General features: G+C 44.9%; 1 protein-coding gene across 4 annotated transcripts in view; it reads left to right on the forward strand.

Annotated features, from left to right (window-relative positions):
• LOC112249139 (AT-rich interactive domain-containing protein 3B) overlaps positions 1–21,311 on the forward strand; it is a 74,616-nt gene extending 53,305 nt beyond the window's left edge. The window contains exons 5-10 of one of the 4 annotated variants that reach the window (XM_024418806.2): positions 12,335–12,518; positions 14,211–14,464; positions 15,982–16,251; positions 16,920–16,961; positions 17,142–17,234; positions 17,333–21,311. In XM_024418806.2, coding sequence (XP_024274574.1) covers positions 12,335–12,518; positions 14,211–14,464; positions 15,982–16,251; positions 16,920–16,961; positions 17,142–17,234; positions 17,333–17,514 — 1,025 coding nt within the window. In that variant the 3' untranslated portion in view covers positions 17,515–21,311. Of the gene's footprint in view, positions 1–12,334; positions 12,519–14,210; positions 14,465–15,981; positions 17,235–17,332 lie in introns of all 4 variants that reach the window. The other 3 variants (XR_002953315.2, XR_006083276.1, XM_024418807.2) reach the window with 3 other exon arrangements.
• The last annotated feature ends 888 nt before the right edge of the window (positions 21,312–22,199 follow it).

Genomic DNA, 22,199 nt, shown 5'->3' on the forward strand with positions numbered 1-22,199 from the left:
AGAACTGGAGCAGTTTGCACAAGAGGAGTGGGCCAAACTGCCAGTACAGAGGGGCAGAAAGCTCATCGATGGTTACTTGTTTGTTGTTATTTTGACCAAAGGCTGTGCTACCAAATATTAAGTCTAGGGTGTCAATAATTTTGTCAATGCCATTTGTTTGTTATTTTCTGTTTTAAATTCATATATTAAGTTCTGAATCAAAAACAAAGGTTCTGTAATATTAACAGGGAAATAAAGAATTGTGGAGACCAAATACTTTGTTCAATTTCAACTTATCTTTAGGGAAAATTGTGAGTTATTTGAAAAATATTTTGGCACGACTGTATACCGCCCAAACATGTTGTAGTGTTGAGTATACTGTAGTAAGTTGATGCGTCAAGAAACCTGATGCTGGGGGTTTGTTTGGCTATTGGAGTAAGAGCTAGCTAAGTTTATTATGGGAAAATCCTCCGTAGTAAAGATTGTAATGCTGTAAGCTGGCCTTGTCTGTGCCATTTAACCAGAACAGTCAGGACTGGACTGGAGAGAGGGAGAGAAACTGAGCTGATGGTTGTTTTGCATCATGGCTAAAACTGACAGACTGGTCAATAGTTTCTCTCCCAGAAACTATTGCACAACTTTTAACCAGGGCACAGGTCAAAAGTAGTGAATAGCCACCACTACTCAGCTACTTGCTCCACCCCCCAATGGACATGTATTCTTCTTACTCACTCATCACTCTATGGACAAGTATCCATGTTTACGCACTTTGCCGCATCTGTATAGAATTTAAATCTAGTTGTAATATACAGAGTATACCAAATAAAATATTAGGATCACCTTCCTGATATTGAGTTGCACCCCCCCCCTGGGAAACTGTGGAGTGTGAAAAATCCAGCAGCGTTGTAGTTCTTGACACAAACCGGTGCGTCTGGTACCTACTACCATACTCCGTTCAAAGGCACTTAAATCTTTAGTTGTGCCTATTTGCCCTCTGAATGGCACACATACACAATCCATGTCTTAATTGTCTCAAGGCTTAAAAATCCTTCTTTAACCTGTCTCCTCCCTTTTCATCTACACTGATTGTGAAGTGGATTTAACAAGTGACAATCAATCATAGCATTCAACTGGTCAGTCTGCCATGGAAATGTTTTGTACACTCAGTGTATATCAAATCAAATCAAATGTATTTATATAGCCCTTCGTACATCAGCTGATATCTCAAAGTGCTGTACAGAAACCCAGCCTAAAACCCCAAACAGCAAGCAATGCATGTGTAGAAGCACGGTGGCTAGGAAAAACTCCCTAGAAAGGCCAAAACCTAGGAAGAAACCTAGAGAGGAACCAGGCTATGTGGGGTGGCCAGTCCTCTTCTGGCTGTGCCGGGTGGAGATTATAACAGAACATGGCCAAGATGTTCAAATGTTCATAAATGACCAGCATAGTCAAATAATAATAATCACAGGCAGAACAGTTGAAACTGGAGCAGCAGCACGGCCAGGTGGACTGGGGAAAGCAAGGAGTCATCAAGTCAGGTAGTCCTGAGGCATGGTCCTAGGGCTCAGGTCCTCCGAGAGAGAGAGAGAAAGAAAGAAAGAGAGAATTGGAGAGAGCATGCATAAATTCACACACGACACCGGATAGGACAGGAGAAGTACTCCAGGTATAACAAACTGACCCTAGCCCCCCGACACAAACTACTGCAGCATAAATACTGGAGGCTGAGACAGGAGGGGTCAGGAGACACTGTGGCCCCATCCGATGACACCCCCGGACAGGGCCAAACAGGAAGGATATAACCCCACCCACTTTGCCAAAGCACAGCCCCCACACCACTAGAGGGATATCTTCAACCACCAACTTACCATCCTGAGACAAGGCCGAGTATAGCCCACAAAGATCTCCGCCACGGCACAACCCAAGGGGGGGCGCCAACCCTGCTGCCTTGTGATCTTTTTATATTCTATTATTTTACTTATTATTTTGTTTCATTCACTTCATTTTAACCCGTATTGTTAGCTTAAGAATTTCACTGTACCCTGCAATTACATCTGCGACCCTGTGCATGTGACTAATAACCTCTGAATTGATTTGGATTTGTTGAAGGCAGGCTTCTCTTTTGAACTACAGTAGCTCAGCACAGCCAGGCCTATTGGCTAGTGACTGAATCTCGAGGCGTGCAGTAGTTGTGCCCTAACCGCTTTAATGTTACCAGGTTGTCAGTCAGTCAGCTGTGTTTACTGAGGGCCGGCCACATTGGCTTGGCGATGTGTCGGCGGCCAGCGCTGCGTAGTGTAGTGGTGTGGGAACAGTAGATGCCCAGCGGGGGACGTGAGGAAGTCCCTAACAGTAACCCAGAGACAGAGTGCTCTGTCCTCTACAATTACACCATGAATGGGCTCTTGGGGATCCATGTATGCATTATATTACCACTGAGCAGGGCTAGCACTCACACTACAGGGCTACCCCCACCCCCCATACAGGACAGGGAGGCTCGCTGTGCTGTACGTACACACACACTACAGGGCTACCCCCCCATACAGGACAGGGAGGCTTGCTGTGCTGTACACACTCAACACTATAGCAGAGCTACAATGGGAACATTCTGTGGCCTGTTTAATAGGGCTTTATTTTCATTTAACAGTTTCTGGAAATGACTTGCCTGAGAGTTTTGCACACTCTGTCATATGAGCACATCTGTCCATACTATTATAGTAGGTGTTGTGTGAGCAAAATGGTTTCCAACTGAATCCAAACCTGTTGAGTCTAACCTCCCCCGCTGGTCTGAGAGGTGGTAAAACGTCAGGCTACTCATATGGTGCACTGATTTAGAAACCATTTATTTGAATTTCATTCTGGTTTCACTACACTACTAACTCAACCATGAGTGTAGCAACCATGAGTGTAGCAACACGTTATATAGATGACTAGCTCACAGATTCAGTTCCTTATGAGAAGTGTGAAACATGGCTGTAAAGAACAGTGACTGGGGCCAGAATAGAAATGTGATGGTACTGAAAAATCCCTCTCTCTGTCCTCCTCCCTCCCCCGCTCCTCTCATCACCCCCTTTTCCCTCTGTTTATTGTGCTACAGTTACAGCCACTGAAACCTGATAAGACCATGGGGGATAGGGGCCGAGGTTAGTGCGCAGGGCAGGCGGTGGGGGGAGGGGCTGGATTAAGGGGCCTCCTGTCCTACAGAGAATGATTAATGAGCCCCTAAAACTGAGGGGGCCCGCCTTTTTGATAGGGGGAACACTGATGGACAGCAGACGAGGGAAAGACTGCCACGTGTCTGGACTGCGAGGGAGGAGGGCATGAGGGATTAAGGTAACCAACAGACAGGGGAGGCACAGGGAAAGGGGAGGGGGGAGAGGGTGCCACAACTACAGAGGCATCAGAGGGGGAGTGGAGTGAAGGGAGGCATCAGGCCTGCATGTGTGGAAACAAGGCCACAGTCTTTCATTTCCCCTGGAAATGAGCGATCTGTCACTGGGGAAGACACTGGGGTTGTGTCCCAAACAGCACCCTATTCCCTATATAGTTTACAACTTTTAAACCGAGCCCTATGAGCACTACTTTTGACCTGTTCCCTGGTTAACTTCACTAGGGTAGGGGGCACTATTTTCACCTCTGGATGAAAAGCGTGCCCAAAGTAAACTGCCTGCTACACAGGCCCAGAAGCTAGCATATGCATATAATTGGTAGATTTGAATAAAAAACACAAGTTTCCAAAACTGTTAAAATAATGTCTGTGAGTATAACAGAACTGATTTGGCAGGTGAAAACCTGAGAAAAATCCATGCAGGAAGTGGGATTTTTTTATGTTTGTAGTTTTCTATTGAATGCCATTACATTATCCATTGACTTAGGACTCAAATTGCACTTCCTATGGCTTCCACTAGATGTCAACAGTCTTTAGAAATTGTTTCAGGCTTGTGTCTTGAAAAATGAGAGAGTAAGACCACTCTGAATGAGTGGACCCTACAGTGTCCCAGAGCTTTTTCATGCGCGCGACTGAGAGCACGCCTTTCTTGTTTACCTTTTATATTGACGACGTTATTGTCCAGGTGAAATATAATTGATTATAATTCTACGAACTTTACGGATACCATTGGATTTTTCGTCTGCCTATTGTGACTGCGTATGAGCCTGTGGATTACTGAACAAAACGCGCAAACAAAACAGAGGTTTATGGATATAAAGAGGGATTTTATCGAACAAGACAAACATTTATTGAGTAAATGGGAGTCTTGTGAGTGCAACCATATGAAGATCATCAAAGGTAAGTGATTAATTTTATCGCTATTTCTGATTTGTGTAACTACTACTTGGCTGGTAACTGTTTGTAAGAGCTGGGCGCTGTTCTCAGATAATCGCATATTATGCTTTTGCCGTAAAGCCTTTTTTAAATCTGACACTGTGGTTGGATTAACAAGAAGTTAATCTTTAAACCGATGTATAACACTTGTATGTTTTATGAATTTTAATAATGAGTATTTCTGTTTTTGAATTTGGCAATTTCACTGGATGTTGGCCAGGTGGGGCTAGCATCCCACGTACCCTAGTGAGGTTAAAAGTTGTGCAATACATGGGGAATATGGTGCTATTTGAGACGCAACTTGGGTCTGGGGCTGGTCCAGGCAGGAGCTGGGGATGTGCTGACAGAGTAGATTGGTCTCCTGAGGGAGGAAAGAGTGTGAACCGCAGGGCCAACCCCAGCCCAGTGCAGTCTGAGCCACTGCTTTATAATAAATGCCTTCTAGAATGTAGACAGATGCCGACAAGTATTCTTAGCTGCAGACATTTCTCTCTTTGATCAAAGATGTGGTCAGCGTGTTGATATGTTAGAGGTCTGAGATTGTCTTGGGTAATTTTAAAACCTCGCCCGCCTAAATTACAAAGCCGTATTTAGATGCAGGCTCATCCACAGGCAGACCCATCAGTCCTCTTTTTTTCCCCCACTTCAAAACCAAAGGAAATTGGGGTTTTCCTGATGTTAGCTCGATGGGAATCTACTCTATCTTATTTGTTTAGTTTCGTTACCATCGGGCCCGCCCTTTTGTTTGTGTGTCTTTCTCCCCCCCCCTTTTCCTGAATCAATCCACTTGGTTGTGGGATGTATTTAGTGATTTAAATGTTGCAGACAGAAACAGAATGAATAGACATGTGACAATTCCCTTCTCTATATGACAAGGTTTCAATCTGAATGTTGTAATGTTAATGTAACATCTCTATAGTTCTCTCTTTGTCCTGTCCATCCAGTGATGGATGGACTGAGATAGTTAATGGCCCCCGATGGAGATCTTCACCAGCACAATAGCCCGGCGCTGACATACAGTATGGTTTATATAGTACTGTTACATACGTTTCGGTAATGTACGGGTACACATTGGGTTTCCAAGAGAAACAAAGAATGACATGTCTGTACTGTCGGTGGACGAAGGATGTCTCATAAGAGCCTGTTGTACTCATTTACGCACACAGTCAGTGCTACAGTATCGATCCTAGACCTACTTTTTATTGCTTTCTCTAGGTTACAATGTCAGCCCATATGGTCCATGTATGGAGACTGGAACCTTGAGCTGGAATGAAACAATCAGCAGTTACCATAGAGAGGGTTTTGTATTGAGTTGTGAGGAGTACCTGGTTTCCTCTCCTCCACACCCTATGCTATCCCCAGTCCACAGCAGCTGATGCTCCTGTATTGATCACCTCTTGCTGAGGTCCAAATTGGCTCGCCAGCTGATGGCTTTATCTGTCAATCTGGGTGTCCATTGATTAGAGCAGTTATCTGTGTTACAAAGAGAAGAGTGGGGGAGTGGGGGGGGGCGCAGAGGTCCACTGAGACCCTGTCAATTGTCCTCCTGCCGGTGGGGGGGAGAGGTTTCTGTCCCCTACCTACCCTCTAAGCCAGCCCTGTTCTAGTTGGCCACCTCTGTGGTCACTGCAGCAGCCCAGTTCTTCTGTTATTTGAGGAGCAGCTGATTTCAGACCGGTCTCTCTTATTACCTCAGGCGAGAATGATGACGTTTTATACTTTGTCGGGGAGAGTAAACGTAGAAGCACAGTGGAGATCGAAAAGCTGTCTAGTAATGTGTTCATCATGTCAAATTTCGACACCAAGCCAATTTTTGCTTAAACAAAATACATTTACCCACCAGCGCAATTTGGTTATATTAGACTACTGAAACTGAATACAAATGTAAAAGTGTAGGCTATGGTTTGATCACCTCTTTATCTGATGGACTGATGATTAGAGTCCAGTCAGCCAGTAGTCCAAGCCAGACCCCGGCCTCGAGGGACCAAAGGGATTTGGGTTACAGTTGAAGTGGCTGTCTCACTTTTTGCGTTATCCACATTCCACCCTTTCAATCCCCCTGCCCCAATTCACCAGGTGACCCATCTTTATGACCCGAGAGAGAGGGAGTCATGTTTCTCTCTCTCTCTCTTTTTAATCTTTCTTTCTCCCTCTCTTTTGCTCCTTCTCTCACCCCTTTTTATCGCTGATCTTCTTACTGAGCTAATCGTTCCCAATGAGAGAGGGAGAGATTACCGTCCCCATTTTGGACTGCAGCCAGATCACGGTCTACTCCGTGAGTTGTTGCTGTTGTTCCTTTATCATATAAAAAAATATAAAAAAGGCTCTCGTTACCCAGGCTTCAATCTAGTGATTTACATGTTGTGTATCGAGTTTAACATATAATGGAAGGTCTCTTTGCAATTTACTCTTCAAATGTTTGTTGTGGGATTTCTGTGTCATGGTTTGTCATGAGACACTACCCCCTCCTCCCCCTGGGCCTGGCCGGCACCAGCTGTGCTTTTATATCCCCGCCTGCCTGGTGTTATTGGCCTCCTACATATATATATATATATATAGGGGGTCATCTTAACTCTCGCTATAGATAGGAGGGCTGTTTGGCTGCTGTGTCTCCACATACATATTCCGTACCACTTGATATGAATTGGTCAGTCATGTGATGCCTATGAATGGCTCTCCCCAGACTAAAGATAGCTGAAGAATTCCATACCGTCGTTGGACTTTACCTTCTATGTCCCTCGGCCCGGCATTAAAAATCAAACAAACGCTGCTCCAGCATAGCAGGCCCTGACAATACCAGGCTCAACATATGAACATGTAAACCAAATGGCCTTGGGTCCCTGGGTAAACTAAACACTCAGTAGGAGCAGTAAGGGCTGCTTGTAGACTGTAGTGGGTCTGAGACAAAGAGGCAGAACAGTGGTGGGGAGCTGCAGGCCCTTGTTTGGTCTAATCTGGGATGTTGCTGGTGGTGGATCCAAAGGGGTTTGGGGGGGGGCATTTGTGTTCTGGGTGACACCTTATAGCAGTAATCCAGTCTTTATCCAGCTGGCTGTCCCATCCACCTCATCCGCTCCCTCCCTCTCTGAGCTTGGGGGCGTGTGTATATAGAGAAAGGGGGAGGGAGGTCCACAGAAAGCGATATATCCTTTAGATAATGATGGGCTTATAAATGTGCTCCTGCCTGCCCTTGTTTCTCTCTCTTTCTCACCTCTCTCTCCATCCACTCTTTCCTTCCTCTTTTCCTCCTCCCTCACTCCAAAGAGGTGGATGGTAGTGAAATCCCACACCTCATGGCAGCACATTCTGTAAAAATGCATTTCCTGTCTCCTCTCCCCAGCCCCTGTCAGCTGGAATGCGAGTAATGTGAAATCAGCTATATTTAATTTACGATGCCGTTCATTTATTTATTATAGAATTATTTAATGCAGACAGCTGGTTTACAAAAAAATGGTCAGGGATCATCATGTAATGACCCTTTTTTTTTGTCACATGGAGATGGATCGCATCCTTGGAACTGTAGGGGGCAGTGTGGATGGTGCAGGGGGAAGGGGGTTATACTTATCATGTGACAAAGGGATGCTTCAACACCAGTCTCATTGGTGTTTTTAAATGTTCTGCTTTCTCCCCTGGAACTGTGACTCGCTAACTGACTGGTTCAGACTGCACTAGGCTGGTCTCCCTCTTTTTGATCTTGTTCGCTATCCAGCGTAGTGTCTTCTAAGCTGGGCTGTGCCCACTACTGACAATAATGCCTCAATTACTGTACTGTAACTCCCTCCCAGTGGGGTGAGAGGTGGCTGCCTCCTGGCCCTTCCTGCCACTATGGGCCTCTCTCTGTTGGGCTCTGGCCCTGTCTGAACACTGGAAGTACTGCGAATGGAGGAAGGAGTTAGGGAGTGGCTCGGGGAGCCTTCACCACCACAGCACTTCCCACCACCATGACCTCTGACCTCCACAGCCATTAATCATTCGCCTCCTGATGGCCCTGTCCCAGGGGGGAAATCAGTCCAGGGCAAAGGATGATGGGAGGTGAAGCCTGTAGCCAATTACAAATCGTTTCGGTGCTGCAGTGGACAAATCCCTGCTGCCCTTTGAGAGAAAGCAGCCAATAGTGGCCTACATTAACACTAGCATGAGCTAATGCTTCAGCTGTTCAATATGTGGCCTGCTATCATGGCTACGCTGCTCTGCTACTCATTTCTACATCGACTGACTCTGAGGTGGTGATTCCCATATTAAAACGTGTTTAAAGTGATTGTGCCCACAGGCCCAAAAGAGCTGGAGCAGATGTTTATCACCAAAGACTGGTGGGTTGTTAGTTCTCACTAATGTTTCTCTATCTCCTCCAGTCCAGCTGAAGGGGCTTTGGTTAATTACGTCATTTAATCATTTTCATAAATGGGTTGTTGCAGTTTGCTCACATTTCAGCAGATCCTGTTGAAATGTGTTCATTTGATTCTGTGGCGTTAGGTTTATTGTGGCGTTAGGTTTATTGTAGCGTTTTGTATTATGTTTACGCAGGCAGAATATCTGCTTCAGAGGGAAAAAATCTATTGTCTAAATTAAAATACTGATTCTTGCAACAACAAAAAACACTTCTCTACATCGCTTCCTGATGGTCCTATTCCTAACATTGATATTAGTGCGCTGGAATGGAATAGAGGCATTGATGTGAATTAAAGCCTAAATGCTGGGTTGTCAGTGCAGGTCAGGTCTATTGTGCTTATCTGTTCTGGCCTCATTGTCCAGGGGGACATACGGCTGGCTGTGTATGAAAACGGCTTCTTGCTGACCTGCACTTTAATTCAGACATCAATAACCCCTGGCCAACCTCTGACCCCTGCAGTTGTACTAATTGTTTGATGCAGGATTGATGTCCTTGCAGCACTGCATTAAATAACTGTGGCCTGACCAGGGCTTAGGCCGGCCTTTTACACCACATTCCTTCTGCTTTTGATAGGCAGTATGTTCTGGAAGCGCCGGGTCGGGCTGGGCTACTGCCTCCTGTTCTATCTACCCTCTACCCAGCCTCTCTCCGACTCTCTCTCTGGTGGCTGGTGGTAGTGACACCATGCTCTCTGTGCTAATCAAACATCCTGCCTGATGTCATCTCATCCACCACATAGAGAGACAGGACTCCAGACACATTAGTGGGCTGTTGGCACTTCTTCAATCTTACAGGAAACTGATATGTGCTAGCGGCCATGGACAATCTAAAGTTCATATTATGTGTATATTGTACCCTAGTTTTGTGAAATGTCTGTTTCTCCTTTCAGATTTGTTTTATTTATTACTACTCAATACTACTACTACAGTACTATAGATGAGAAATTGGCTATTTTGGCAAAAGTGTCATCTGTTTCGGAGTCTGTTAATTGTCTCCAGAGATCAGAATGTTGAATTCCGAGAAAAGCTGAGACTATTCCCACTGTCTCATAGGTGTAGTGGATTTTGATTTCCTAGCTTAGCTAGCTGTAGTTACCGCTGGCTTTGTTGATGGCCTACTGTATATAGGCTTTAGTCGTAAGTAGGGTTGCAAAGATTCAGAAACTTTTTGGTAAATTTCAAGGAATTGTCCTGGGTATTTAGGGAATTTTGCTTAAATTCATCAAAAAAGTTTTTGTGGGATACACATGCGGCAATTCTAGGTCTTGTGGCATATTTTGGTTAAACTATCCCCAATTCAATGGAATTGCAACCCTCTGCATGCACAGTGCATTCTTCCATCACATGTACTGTACAGCTGATTCTCAAGATCTTGCACACTAATGAGATGCTATTGAGCCCACAATACTACACTGTCTGAGCCAAGGACTACATGCTTTCTCGTAAGTTTTGATTTCAATACTGGGTGGGGTGAATATATTTTATATGACACACATATGATATATGATTTTTTGTTAACTAGTAAATAGTAGCCTTCAGCAAAGTGTGTTAAAATAAAACTGCAGTTCTGAAATGCATCAAAAAGCATGTTGAACCCCAAGTATGCTGGCAAGAGCATCCTGTCTGGTGCAGAGATCAACAAGGTCTATGGTGTCATCATTAACGTGTCTCGCCACCTTGGCCTGGATGAGGGCAAGGTTCTTGGCAGTCTGGCAAAGTACACTTCCAAGCAAGGGCTTTGGAATGGAGATGCAATATGGCAGTCGTGCCAACATATCTCATCAGCCACCAGGTGGAAGGGACTTTGTGGATCTGAGGCTCTTTCCCCTGTTGCCTCCATCATCCTCCAAATCCCACCAACATCAGCCACCTCAGAGCGCAAGTGGTCTTTGTTTGGGAACACACGCAACAGGATGACCAATACAAGGGTTGAAAAATTGGTGGCTATCCGGACAAATGTGAGGCATTTTGAGCCTGACAACGAGCCATCCTCAACAAGGTTGGAAAGTGACAGTGATGATGAGGCCTCAGAGTCTGATGTTCAAGAGGTGGACATTGAGAAGGTCCAGGGAGAAGATATGGAAGCCTGAGAGGAAGACAAATTAAGCTTTAGTTTGTAGACTATCATTTTACAGATGTATGTTGAAAACGTTTTTGGGAGATGCGATGGATCATTGGGATCATTCAATATTCCCTTTTGTTGATCAGTGAAATTATCCCATAAGTCAACTCATTTAATTGAAGTTCAATTCGTAACTAAATAGTTTTTTATTTCTATTAGTTGGATTTAATCATTTGCAATTATGTCTACTTATGATAAAGTAAAAGTTTATGTTTCTCTCTCCATATGATATGGTAAATATATCCATTGCAAAAAAAATCGACATTTAAATGGCATTCATATTAATTTGCATATATTTCTGTTAATTCCCATCTATTCCCGTTAATTCCCATAAAAAGTTCCCCAAAATATTCCCCAAAATGTGCAACCCTAGTCGTAAGGGTTTGCAGTGTTTTACAACACATGTTCCTCTCTGACATGAGGTTATGCCTCTGCAGCCACACCCAGGCCCAGAGTTAGCTAGCAACACTTACACAAGCTAGCCCATGTGTCCTCCAGTCAGAGCCAACGATTCTAATGGTTTAATTAAAGACAACCTGTGCCTCGGAGGACTGGACTGACTGACTGGCTGCTGCTAACTTGAGACTTTGAATCAGGACCAGGGCTTATCTCCTCTCCTGGCCTGATCATATTGCTATTTGAAAAATACATTAATGGGTCTTATTCCAGGTTAGAGCTGGTAGCATCCTGCGGAGGCTGGGAGGATTGGCTGCCATTAACCACTGTGACACAAAGCTGGCCAGGCTTCCGCCTGGCCGTCCTCTCTACTCAGCAGCCACTCTGCACCAGGCCCCGGGCAGCACTAGCACAACAGCTAACAGCCGAGGGGTGTGGATTTACTCTGCACAATCCCCTAAATAAGCTTCATTATACCAGGCTAACCATGCCCCCCCCGCCCAAAGATTAACAGGCCTACAATCCCCCGACATGTCAGGACTGGAGAGTGGCGCATAGCACTTTTTCTGGGCCAGGGTTACACCTCCCCACCCCTCACCCCCCCGACACACACACACTTTCTACACGCTTTACTGCAGATAAGCTGTTAACCAGATTAATGCATCTGTATCAAAAGTCTGGAGCAGGTTCACTTTGTTGTTTGCAAATCCCTCTTTCCAGGTCCAGCTGTCTTTGCTTTAACTTGGCTAATATGTTCTCTTTGTCAATTATATTCCTTTGTGTTTACGTTTCCCAGTCTAATCCAACCGGCTCTTTGAGTTATGGGCCTCTGTCACGGAGAGCAGTAACGATATCATCTGGGTATTTGTTTCAGCAAACAATGTGGGGTGAAAATGTACTTTCAATAATAGAAGATCGTGTACCGTTTCTGTTACAATTAACTTTTCAAAGCATGTTACAGTGCTATGAAATATTCAGAGGAAAAAACAAAACAATGTTCACTTTCTTAAAAAGTTGTTAAAATGTGCAACAAACTTCTTCATCCACACCATTCCAGCTCCTTCAGCAATGTCACTTTAACAGGATATTTGGATCCATATTGATGTGTGTGGTTCTACCTTCAGGGACTCCAGTGAACCGCATCCCCATCATGGCCAAGCAGGTTCTGGACCTGTACATGCTTTACAAGCTGGTGACGGAGAAGGGCGGCCTGGTGGAGGTCATCAACAAGAAGATCTGGAGAGAGATCACCAAGGGCCTCAGCCTGCCCACCTCTATCACCTCTGCTGCCTTCACCCTTCGCACACAGTAAGTCTCTCTCTCTCTCTCTCTCTCTCTTCGTCATGTGTCTCTCTCTTTCTATGAAGTCTGTGTCCATTCATCCTGACCCTGTGTGTGTACATCCCTCTCTTTTAACTACTCACCTCTCTCACTGCATTCCATCCATTACACCACACGTGTGAGGAGCCCATTGATCCAATAGATTTTGTGATGTGATTTGGGCCAGAGTTCACAACAATTGAGGTGGGCTTTCACTGAGGGGCGAGCGCTCTGCGTTCTGTAAGCCCCTGTGTAGGGCTTTAGCTCTCTATACTACTGCCTGTAAACCAGAGAGCCTTAATGAACCTTTATGTATTTTTAATGCTAGCCTACTCAGCCTGCCTGTTCTCTCCAGCAGCAACAGTCCACTGGTCTTATCTAATGGATAGGGCTCTTCACTCTGTATTGATCCTCGGTGTGTTCTCTCTCTCTCTCTCTCTCTCTCGCTCTCCATTATGCGCTTCGCTTTTATACATTTTTATGAGGTGGAAAAATACCTATGCTGCTAATGCTACTGCACACTCAGGCTGTTACATACCATGGTCTCTGTTAGGTAGCTATTTGACCTCTCTGCCACTGCATCAACAAAATTATGTGAACACCTGCTCGTCCAACATCTCATTCCAAAGTCACGAGCATTAACATGGAGTTGGTCCCCCCCTTTGCTGTCTCTACTCTTCAGGGAAGGCTTTCCAGTAGATGTTGGAACATTGCTGCAGGAACTTGCTTCCATTCAGCCACAAGAGCATTAGGGAGGTGGGGCACCGATGTTGGGTGATTAGGCCTGGCTTGCAGTTGGCGTTCAAATTCATCCCAAAGGTGTTTGATGGGGTTGAGGTCAGGGCTCTGTGCAGGCCAGTCAAGTTCTTCCACACCGATCTCGACAAACAATTTCTGTTTTGTGCACGGGGGCATTGTCATGCTGAAACAGGAAAGGGCCTTCCCCAAACTGTTGCCACAATGTTGGAGGCACAGAATCGTCTAGAATGTCATTGTATGCTGTAGCATCAAGATTTCAGACTGCCAGATGGTGAAGCGTGCTCCATTGTCGGCGAGCTTTACACCACTCCAGCCGACGCTTGGCATTGCTCAAGGAAATCTTAGGCTTGTGTGCGGCTGCTCGGCTATGGAAACTGGTTTAATGAAGCTCCCAACGTTCTTGTGCTGATGTTGCTTCCAAAGGCATTTTGGAACAGCCGATTTTAAGCGCTACGCACTCTTTCTGTGAACTTGTGTGGCCTACCACTTCACGGCTGAGCCATTGTTGCTCCTAGACGTTTCCACTTCACAATAACAGCACTTTCAGTTGACCTGGGCATCTCTACCAGGGGAGAAATTAGACAAACTGACTTGTTAGAAATTTGGCATCCTATGACGGTGCCACGTTGAAAGTCACTGAGCTCTTCAGTAAGGCCATTCTACTGCCAATGTTTGTCTATGGAGATTGCATGGCGGTGTGCTCGATTTTACACACCTGTCAGCAACGAGTGTGGCTGAAATAGCCGAATTCTCGAATTTGAAGGGGTGTCCTTATACTTTTGCAAATATAGTGTGTGTGTGTGTGTGTGTGTGTGTGTGTGTGTACTCTGATCTGAAGACCATGTATGCCCGCATGACTAAGTCACTTTGGTCTGCTAAATGGCATATCTTATCTTCCATCTTAATGTTTGTCTCATTCAGGTACATGAAGTACCTGTATCCCTTTGAGTGTGAGAGGAAAGGTCTAAGTTCGCCAGGCGAGCTTCAGGCGGCCATCGACAGTAACCGCCGGGAGGGCCGTCGCCCTAGCTACAGCAGCAGCCTCTTCCGCTTCTCCCCCAGCACAGCCCCTCACATCCTCTCCCCTCCCAAGATGCACCTGTCTGCACTGGGGGCGGGGGCCGCTGGGAGCCTCAACGGCCTGCTGGCGTCACCCGTCCACTCTCTCAAAAAAGGTGAGTATTAAAGGATCAACAACTTCTCAATAAACGACTGGGAATTAAGGGTTACGATTGGTTATAAATGTATTAATACAAATAAATACTGCAATTAAGATATAGCCTAAACACACAGTAGGCATCTTGGCAAAAGGAAAACAAAGCCCATGCTGTCTATTGGGTTCAAATAAGATAGAAGTGAGAGTTTAGCTCCGAGTTTTGGAGTGCATCAGACTGATCGGAGCACAACCCTCAAGAAATATCCATAGTGCCGTGGCGCCCTCTGTCGCAATGGTTAGGAACTAAAGGAGAATTTTCTTGAATTGTCTGGAAAGGATTAGACACCACAGCCTATAGAGTAGTATTACAAGAAGAAATGCTCTGATTTCTTAATAGCCCTTTACAGAAGTATTTTGTACGTAACGTTCATTGGCAGGCCTTGTGTTATGGAATCTCTGCAGCACAGGAGGTTGGTGACACCTTGGGGAAGACAGGCTCTTGGGAATGGCTGGAGCGGAATCAGTGGAATGGTATCAAACACAAGGTTTCTGCCAACTGCGTGGCGCAGCGATCTAAGGTACTGCATTGCAGTGCTTGAGACGTCACTACAGACCTGGGTTCGATCCTAGGCTGTCACAGCCGGCTGTGACTGAAAGACCCATGAGGCGGCGCACTATTGACGTAGCGTCGTCCGGGTTAGGGGAGGGTTTGGCTGGCCGGGATGTCCTTGCGCTCTAGCGACTCCTTGTGGCGGGCCGGTGTTTCCTCTGACACATTGGTGTGCCTGTTAAGCGAGCAGTGTCAAGAAGCAGTGAGACTTGGCTGGGTCATGTTTTGGAGGACACATGGCTCTTGACCTTCGCCTCTCCCGAGTCCGTACGAGAGTTGCAGTGATGGGACAAGACTGTAAATACCAATTGGATATGAAATTGGGTACAAAACATATGGTTTCCATGTGTGATGCCATTCCATTAATTCCAACCATTATTATGAGCCGTCCTCCCCTCAGCAGCCTCCGCTGTTCTCCTGTGTGTATTGTACTGTAGATTGTGTGATGATGGATGCACTCCCTTTGGGATCAAAGCGTCTGAATGTGACTGAGGGTTTGACCCTGGGCTGTTCACTGTCTCTTAACCATTTACAACTGATTAATAACACGTTTCCCACAGTCAGCAGGACACTTTACGGCCAGCCTGGATTACAGCTGTCTGTCCTCATCAATAGGATCTGGCTGGATCACTACCATTACCTGTTTTTCTTATCTGATCTTGACTTTGATGTTATTGGAATGCGGCTCAGTTACAGAAAATACTGTATAATTGGCCCACATAATTGCCGTGTTTTTTTTTCTTCTCTAAAATAGGTAGTTATTGTTTCAACAGGTCTCCCTCCCTTTCTTTGGCCTTCATTTTACCACGTTAAATTGTCATTTTATTAAAAATAAATCTTCATATTTTACGATACTGAAATGAATCTCATATTTTTGTTTCCATGGAAGTAACATATCCTACCTCTCCTACCCTGCCTGTCTTTAGAAGAGGTCACCCCCTCCGTGATGGCAGCGGCTCGTGGTACCTCCATGTCCCTGTCGCTGGGGCAGCAGCAGGTGGCAGGGCTGGCGCGGGCTGCCACTCTGGAGCAGCTGAGGGAGAAGCTGGAGACTGGCGAGGGCCCTGAGAGGAAGATGGCACGCCTGGCAGAGGAGCAGCAGCGTCTGATGCAGCAGGCCTTCCAACACAACCTGCTTGTCATGGCCTCGCAGGTCCCCATGAACCTGCGCCTGGGCAACAGCACCACCGCTAGAGGTACGTGCCCAGGCTGACTCCCCCTGGGCACTCTATACAGTTACATATCATAGTCAGTTTGTATCTGACACATACAGTACATTTTATACGTATTCGAGACTGGAGTAATGCCTGATATGCACTAGTAATTCTTTTCTCAATGAAACGCATACATTTAAGTACACTAGTGATGCACGCTGAAGTTCCCTCGATGCCTGACTCTCTCTCTGAGCACCATGAAAAAACACACGGCCTACACCAGATACCCTCACAGCTCTCCAACTCCCATTCCTCAGCTCCCCCGTGAGATACAGGATGACATATAGAAGCCATTATAAAGGCAACGCAGTGGTCACTGCACAACAGAGATGAAGGCTGCCAGGCCACTCTGCTAGCTGACTCACTGACCTGCGCCTCTTCAGCACAGCCTCTGGCTGTTTGGATGTACGTCATAACACATGCTTTATTTGGCGCCTTAATGTTATCACATGCTGGTTATTCCCCACGTCTGTCTCTCTCTCGCTCTCTCTCACACTCTCTCACTCACACACAGTAGAGGTGCAGCCTGTATGTGTGTTTGCGAGTACAACAATCAACACATTATGACTACTACACAAAAGCTTTGAGAGGGGAAGTGCAGATTGTTTTCCTGGGGTTACTGTGACATGATTGTGTTTCTCTCTCCTCAGTGGGTTATGCAGATGTATGCTGCAAGACACCCACAAGGAAATGTGCGTGACACCCGATTCTCACTTACTGCATGTTATTGTACAGTACCTGAGTAGACAATGAATAGAGAGAGTTCGATTCTAGTTCCCATGTTTCTGCGTCCTTTCCTTTGGAGATATATATTTTTGTTAATTGGTCCGAGGTTCTGTATTTGCTTTCTGCCCATTTCTCTTTCTTTCTAGTTGAGAAGCAGCAGGACATGGCTCTGAGCATCTCCACCAATGGATCTGCTAGCATCAGTGTGTCTGTGGAGGTCAACGGCACACTCTATTCAGGTGTGTGTGAGCGTGCGTGTACATACACTCAGAAATAAACGGATTTGGCCGTGTTGTTTATCTTGTTGTATTGTTCCGTTTGTCCTTTTGTCCTGTAGGAACCCTGTTTGCACAGAAGTCAGGCGCACCAGGGACTAGCGTGTCCACTGCGGCCACAGTGCCCCCTGCTGGACCCAGCGCTGGGTTTGGGTTCGCCACCTCTGCTCACAGCCACAGTCCAAGTTCCTCCTCTTCCAAGGGGCCTTGCTCGGCCGAGCCCTCCTCCAGTGGCTCACCTTAGCTCAGGCTGCCCTACCACCCACTCTCCAGGCTTTTCCTCACCACCGAGGCCTAGCATGAATACAGTACATTGATAAATCGACAAGAAAAAAACTGTTGCACAACAAATACCTCATCGCTCCTGTCAACCTCGGCTACCCATTTCTGAATACACAATTCACACACCCAATTACATCTCAAGAAAACATGCACCCACACACACACACCTATGCATTTTACACACTCGACACACATGTGCACAAACACACATGCATTTCAGACACCCAGCACACAGACTCTTATACCAAATGCATGCTAAACACAATCAAATCACTCAGCCAAAACCCACTGACAGGTGTTCACAACTGAACTTGAAGAGTTTTATTTTATGAATTTGTTTGTTGCCGTTTGTTTTTTGTTTTGTTTTTTGAAACATTATTATTTTTTTAGTTATCTTTTTACATACCTCAAATCAAGTAACCTGCAGTGGTATCTTTACCTCAGGAGCTGTAGTATACTTCACCTGAATTAACTTTATTTTTGTATCCTTTTTGATCTTGTTGAAATCAGGGGAATTTCTGGGAATTTCACAACGGAACCTCACTCACCTCAGCACACCTCCTACGCATTTATACAAGTAACTCTATCACAACGCTCGAGTTGCCATGACGACGGGCCGTAGCCTTTTTACTTCTGAGTGCACTACATTATTGATCCTACAGATCGCCATGTAATACCTCGTATACAGTAGTCACTCCCACAATCAATACCAGGGAGTCACCCACTCATTCAGCCTATTTGGAATGATGTACTTATAATCTTCAGTCTAACTCAAGATACAGATGGTCCTTGTGTCTAAAGGGCTTTGAGGATCAGAATTAGCTTTGGACATTTTATCACACACAATGTGATGTTATAAGAACCGACTGATCTGCCGATCTGTTTAGGACTAGCAAGCCCCAAACTCACCACCCCGCATCTATCTATCTATCTATCTATCTATCTAATAATCAGAAAGGTAGTGAAGGAGTTCTGGTCCCTGCTCTGGGATCAGTGTGTGACCCTAGTTCAATTCAACAGAGAGGAGAGACATATCCACCCATCAATGGTTTTCCTCCAACACTAACAGACCAGAAGTGTTTTAACCACATACCTTTTCAAACCTCATATTCGCCTCTCCGTTTGAGAGAGGGGCCTTTCTCAGGAAGCATTGTGAAGTCTCTTATTATGGACTCGCTTTGTCATTTTAAAAAAAGGATCCCACCGAAAGAATGCGCAAGTCTAACAAACTGTCTTCAAAGAATACCTCAGACTCTCTAGAAGGAGATGTACACTACATACCTCATTGCTGCAAAGCCAGCGTGACTTGACCTGGTGGTTTGAGTCCCTGTGACGAGCAACAGTCCACAGGAGTGGACTCCTCCGAAATGCTGGACTACAAACGTAGAGACTTGACTGCTGGATTTTCTTGGGGACACATTATTATACCAAGCTGAACTGGGATGGGCTTGCTCTCCTCTGGTTTTCTCTGGCTTCCTGCATTTTATGAGACTAAATCTATTTAAGAGTATTGCTCTGCATGTGTACAATCAGGTTGCCAGTTTTTTACACCGTAATCCTCTGGTGTGTGGTAGCCTCTGGTCGGTGCACAGCTGAATACCAAAGACTAGCCCTGTTCCCTGCCCAGGCTGCTGTGGGTTAGCTGAACCACTAGGTAGGATACAGTGGGGTAAAGGATGGGTTTCATAATAGCCCATCTTCTATAGTCCCTACTGTTAAAGTTGTCAGCTCTAGTTATGTAGCTATCCTTATCTTAATCAGACCTTTGCTTACCTGTGATTGAGTCTTGGGACTGGTATTGTTCTGCCTGGCATGGCACACATCACCTGACATACACCTCGGTGAGTTATGCTGCAGTCGCACAGTGTATGATGCACAAAAAGCCCTTTGACCTAACCTCTACATTGAATAAGACGGAGAAAGGGTAGCTGTTTCGCCAACTGGTTTCTCTGTCTCAATTCAAAGTTCAGGCCTCCCAAATTCCTCCGACACATCCACTGTTACAGTATTTCCATTCTCATACTGTTCAGGTAATTTCTCAGCATTTTTAATAGAACATGATTTGGATTCAATTAATTTCATGCATTATCTGTGTTGAATGTGAGGCGTTTAACTGTTTCTAAACCTTTTACCCCCTTATCTCTGAGGTGGGCAGCCTTGTTGCCTTCTTTTTTTAAATTTAACCTTTATTTAGCTAGGCAAGTCGGTTAAGAACAAATTATTATTTACAATGATGGCCTAGGAACAGTGGGTTAACTGGCCTAGGAACAGTGGGTTAACTGCCTTGTTCAGGGGCAGAACAACAGATTTTTATCTTGTCAGCTCGGGGATTCGATCTAGCAACCTTTCGGTTACTGGCACAACGCTCTAACCACTAGGCTACCTGCTTCCCTAGTAAGCTGTGTTTTAGCTGTTATTTGTTGGCTTTTGTGGCGCAGACCACCGGTCAGGATTACAGGACCTCCACAACATATATACAATGACTGAAGAGAGACCTGCAATCCCTCAATGAAATATTATGTCCACATTTAATAAAGGTGAAAGATGTAGTTGCTGCCTTAATCAGCTGTGAGAGAACAGTGAACCTTTCAGGACTCTGCTAGGAATGACTGTTTTATCTTCAAGCTTAATCCTTTGAAGAGTAACCTATTTCCATGATCTTTTGAATTCCGTCAAACATTAAGGCATTCATCATTCATGTTATTGGTTTCAAAACCAAGGTATGCTATTTATTTGTGTTGATTTTTCTTCTTCTGATGGATCGAGTTATCTTGATCACTTAGGTGGTGTCACTAAAACCCTTTTTTGTTTCTCTCGCTGTTTTAAACAGAAATGTCTGTTTTCTATCCAATCAGTCTAGTCAATGACTGTCTGACAGTGTAGCAGCCTTTGCATGAGAGAGGGAGCGTGTGTGAGAGCAAGTTCAGTATATGCTAGAGGAGGGTGTGTAACAACCATGTAATGCCATGTAGGAGACTGCAGGTGGTGCTGTCCTCTAAGACCACACCATGACAAGGGTGGGCAACAGGTTAGAACCACATTCACTGGGAATTCAGTTTACAGCTCAGGCTTATGTGGGTTACAATTGTGTGTCTGTGTGGGCTCTTGAAGACCTCTTACCTCAGGGCATTGGGCTGCTGTCATTGTTGCATTTGGTATTAAAGTTATGCAATTGGCATGTATACTGAGGGACACATCCAAATGCAAATCTTGGACAACCTTAAAGCTGTCTCTAGTGACTTGCTAAATGCCATTTTAGACTGGTTCGGTTTTTGTTGCTTTTTGATTTTTGTCATCAGTTACAGGCAAGGTCACATCACTCAGGAAACTGTGAAGTTGAAAGTCTGCAGAACCTTGTCCCTGGATGGTTTGGATTTTATTAGATTATTAATTGTTTAAATCTAACCTGATCTGTGTAATACAAGTGCATATGTAAGTGGTTATTGAATACCTCATTTATCAATTATGTTGTTTTTGGCTTGTATAATGCTCCGTATATACATCTGTGGGGTTTGTGCATATTTTTGTACGGTTGTTATCATGTCCATAATAATAACATTACTGATGTTATAGTTTTCTCTTTTGATTAAAACAAAATTGGGATGTGAATGCTTGTAAAACTGGTTTGTGCTGATTGTATTTAAAAGAGAAGCACTTTTCCAAAGTGATTGACACATTCAGTTTTGTTCATATTAGTAATATAAAGATATGGTTCTCAGGGCTTTAAACTTGTATGTCATGATAAAGTTTTACTTTATATCTTGTGTGTGTGTGGTTTTTGTGAAGTGTGGCTTGGATTTCCTTCATCCTTCCTTTCGCATGGGGCCAAATCTATTATTTGGAAAAACAACGGCGAAATACGCTGGTGAAATTGAACTAGGCCTACTCTCATATCCCCGTGTGGACCTTTTTTTAAATATTAATTTTCATTGGCACATGAATGATACAGGACTTGGAGCCATGTTTCAGCAGCTGCACCGTAGAGATTAGAGCAAGAAATGTACAACTAAGTGCAGGAAGGTAGTTGATAACATTTTGTCAGTGTAAAAACATGAGTTCCCTAATTACTAACCGCTTCCCCCACTTCTTATAATGTCCCATAAAGACCATGTGACAGCTGAGACCTATTTTGCTACACTGGCCTAAACTGCCTGTTACTCAAGCATGGATTAAGCCTGCTCGGAAGGGGCCTCTCGCAATGAGAGGTGTCATAAGATGTTAGTATCGGTGGATAACCCTCAAACATTTTCTGTCATTTCTTTACAATGGGCCCGATTCCGACTTCGGGAATTACGCCTTTCTTACTCACGCCTTTCCTACACACTTCTCAGTAGTTGGTATTCAGACTTACCTTAAGGTGCATAGTGGGCTTTGTAGGCGTGGTTCTCTTGTGTGCATGGAATAAATGTAATTCAACTGCTGAAAACCCTCTCACTTGCTGGCCAACATTTTGTTTTCATTGAGTTTTCTGTACATTCTTAATTTCAGCCATCCCTTCAAATACGGTGTACTTTTAATAAAAATGCACGCTTAACTATGGTCGGAATCGGGGCCAATGTAGGTTTGGGAAATGATTCAGCAGGCAAATGCCCCCCACCCCCAGATGCTCTGACTCTGGTAGCTCGCCACACCACCCGAACACTCATC

The sequence above is a fragment of the Oncorhynchus tshawytscha genome, linkage group LG04 (genome assembly GCF_018296145.1).
Source record: "Oncorhynchus tshawytscha isolate Ot180627B linkage group LG04, Otsh_v2.0, whole genome shotgun sequence".
NCBI classification, from domain to species: Eukaryota; Metazoa; Chordata; class Actinopteri; order Salmoniformes; family Salmonidae; genus Oncorhynchus; species Oncorhynchus tshawytscha.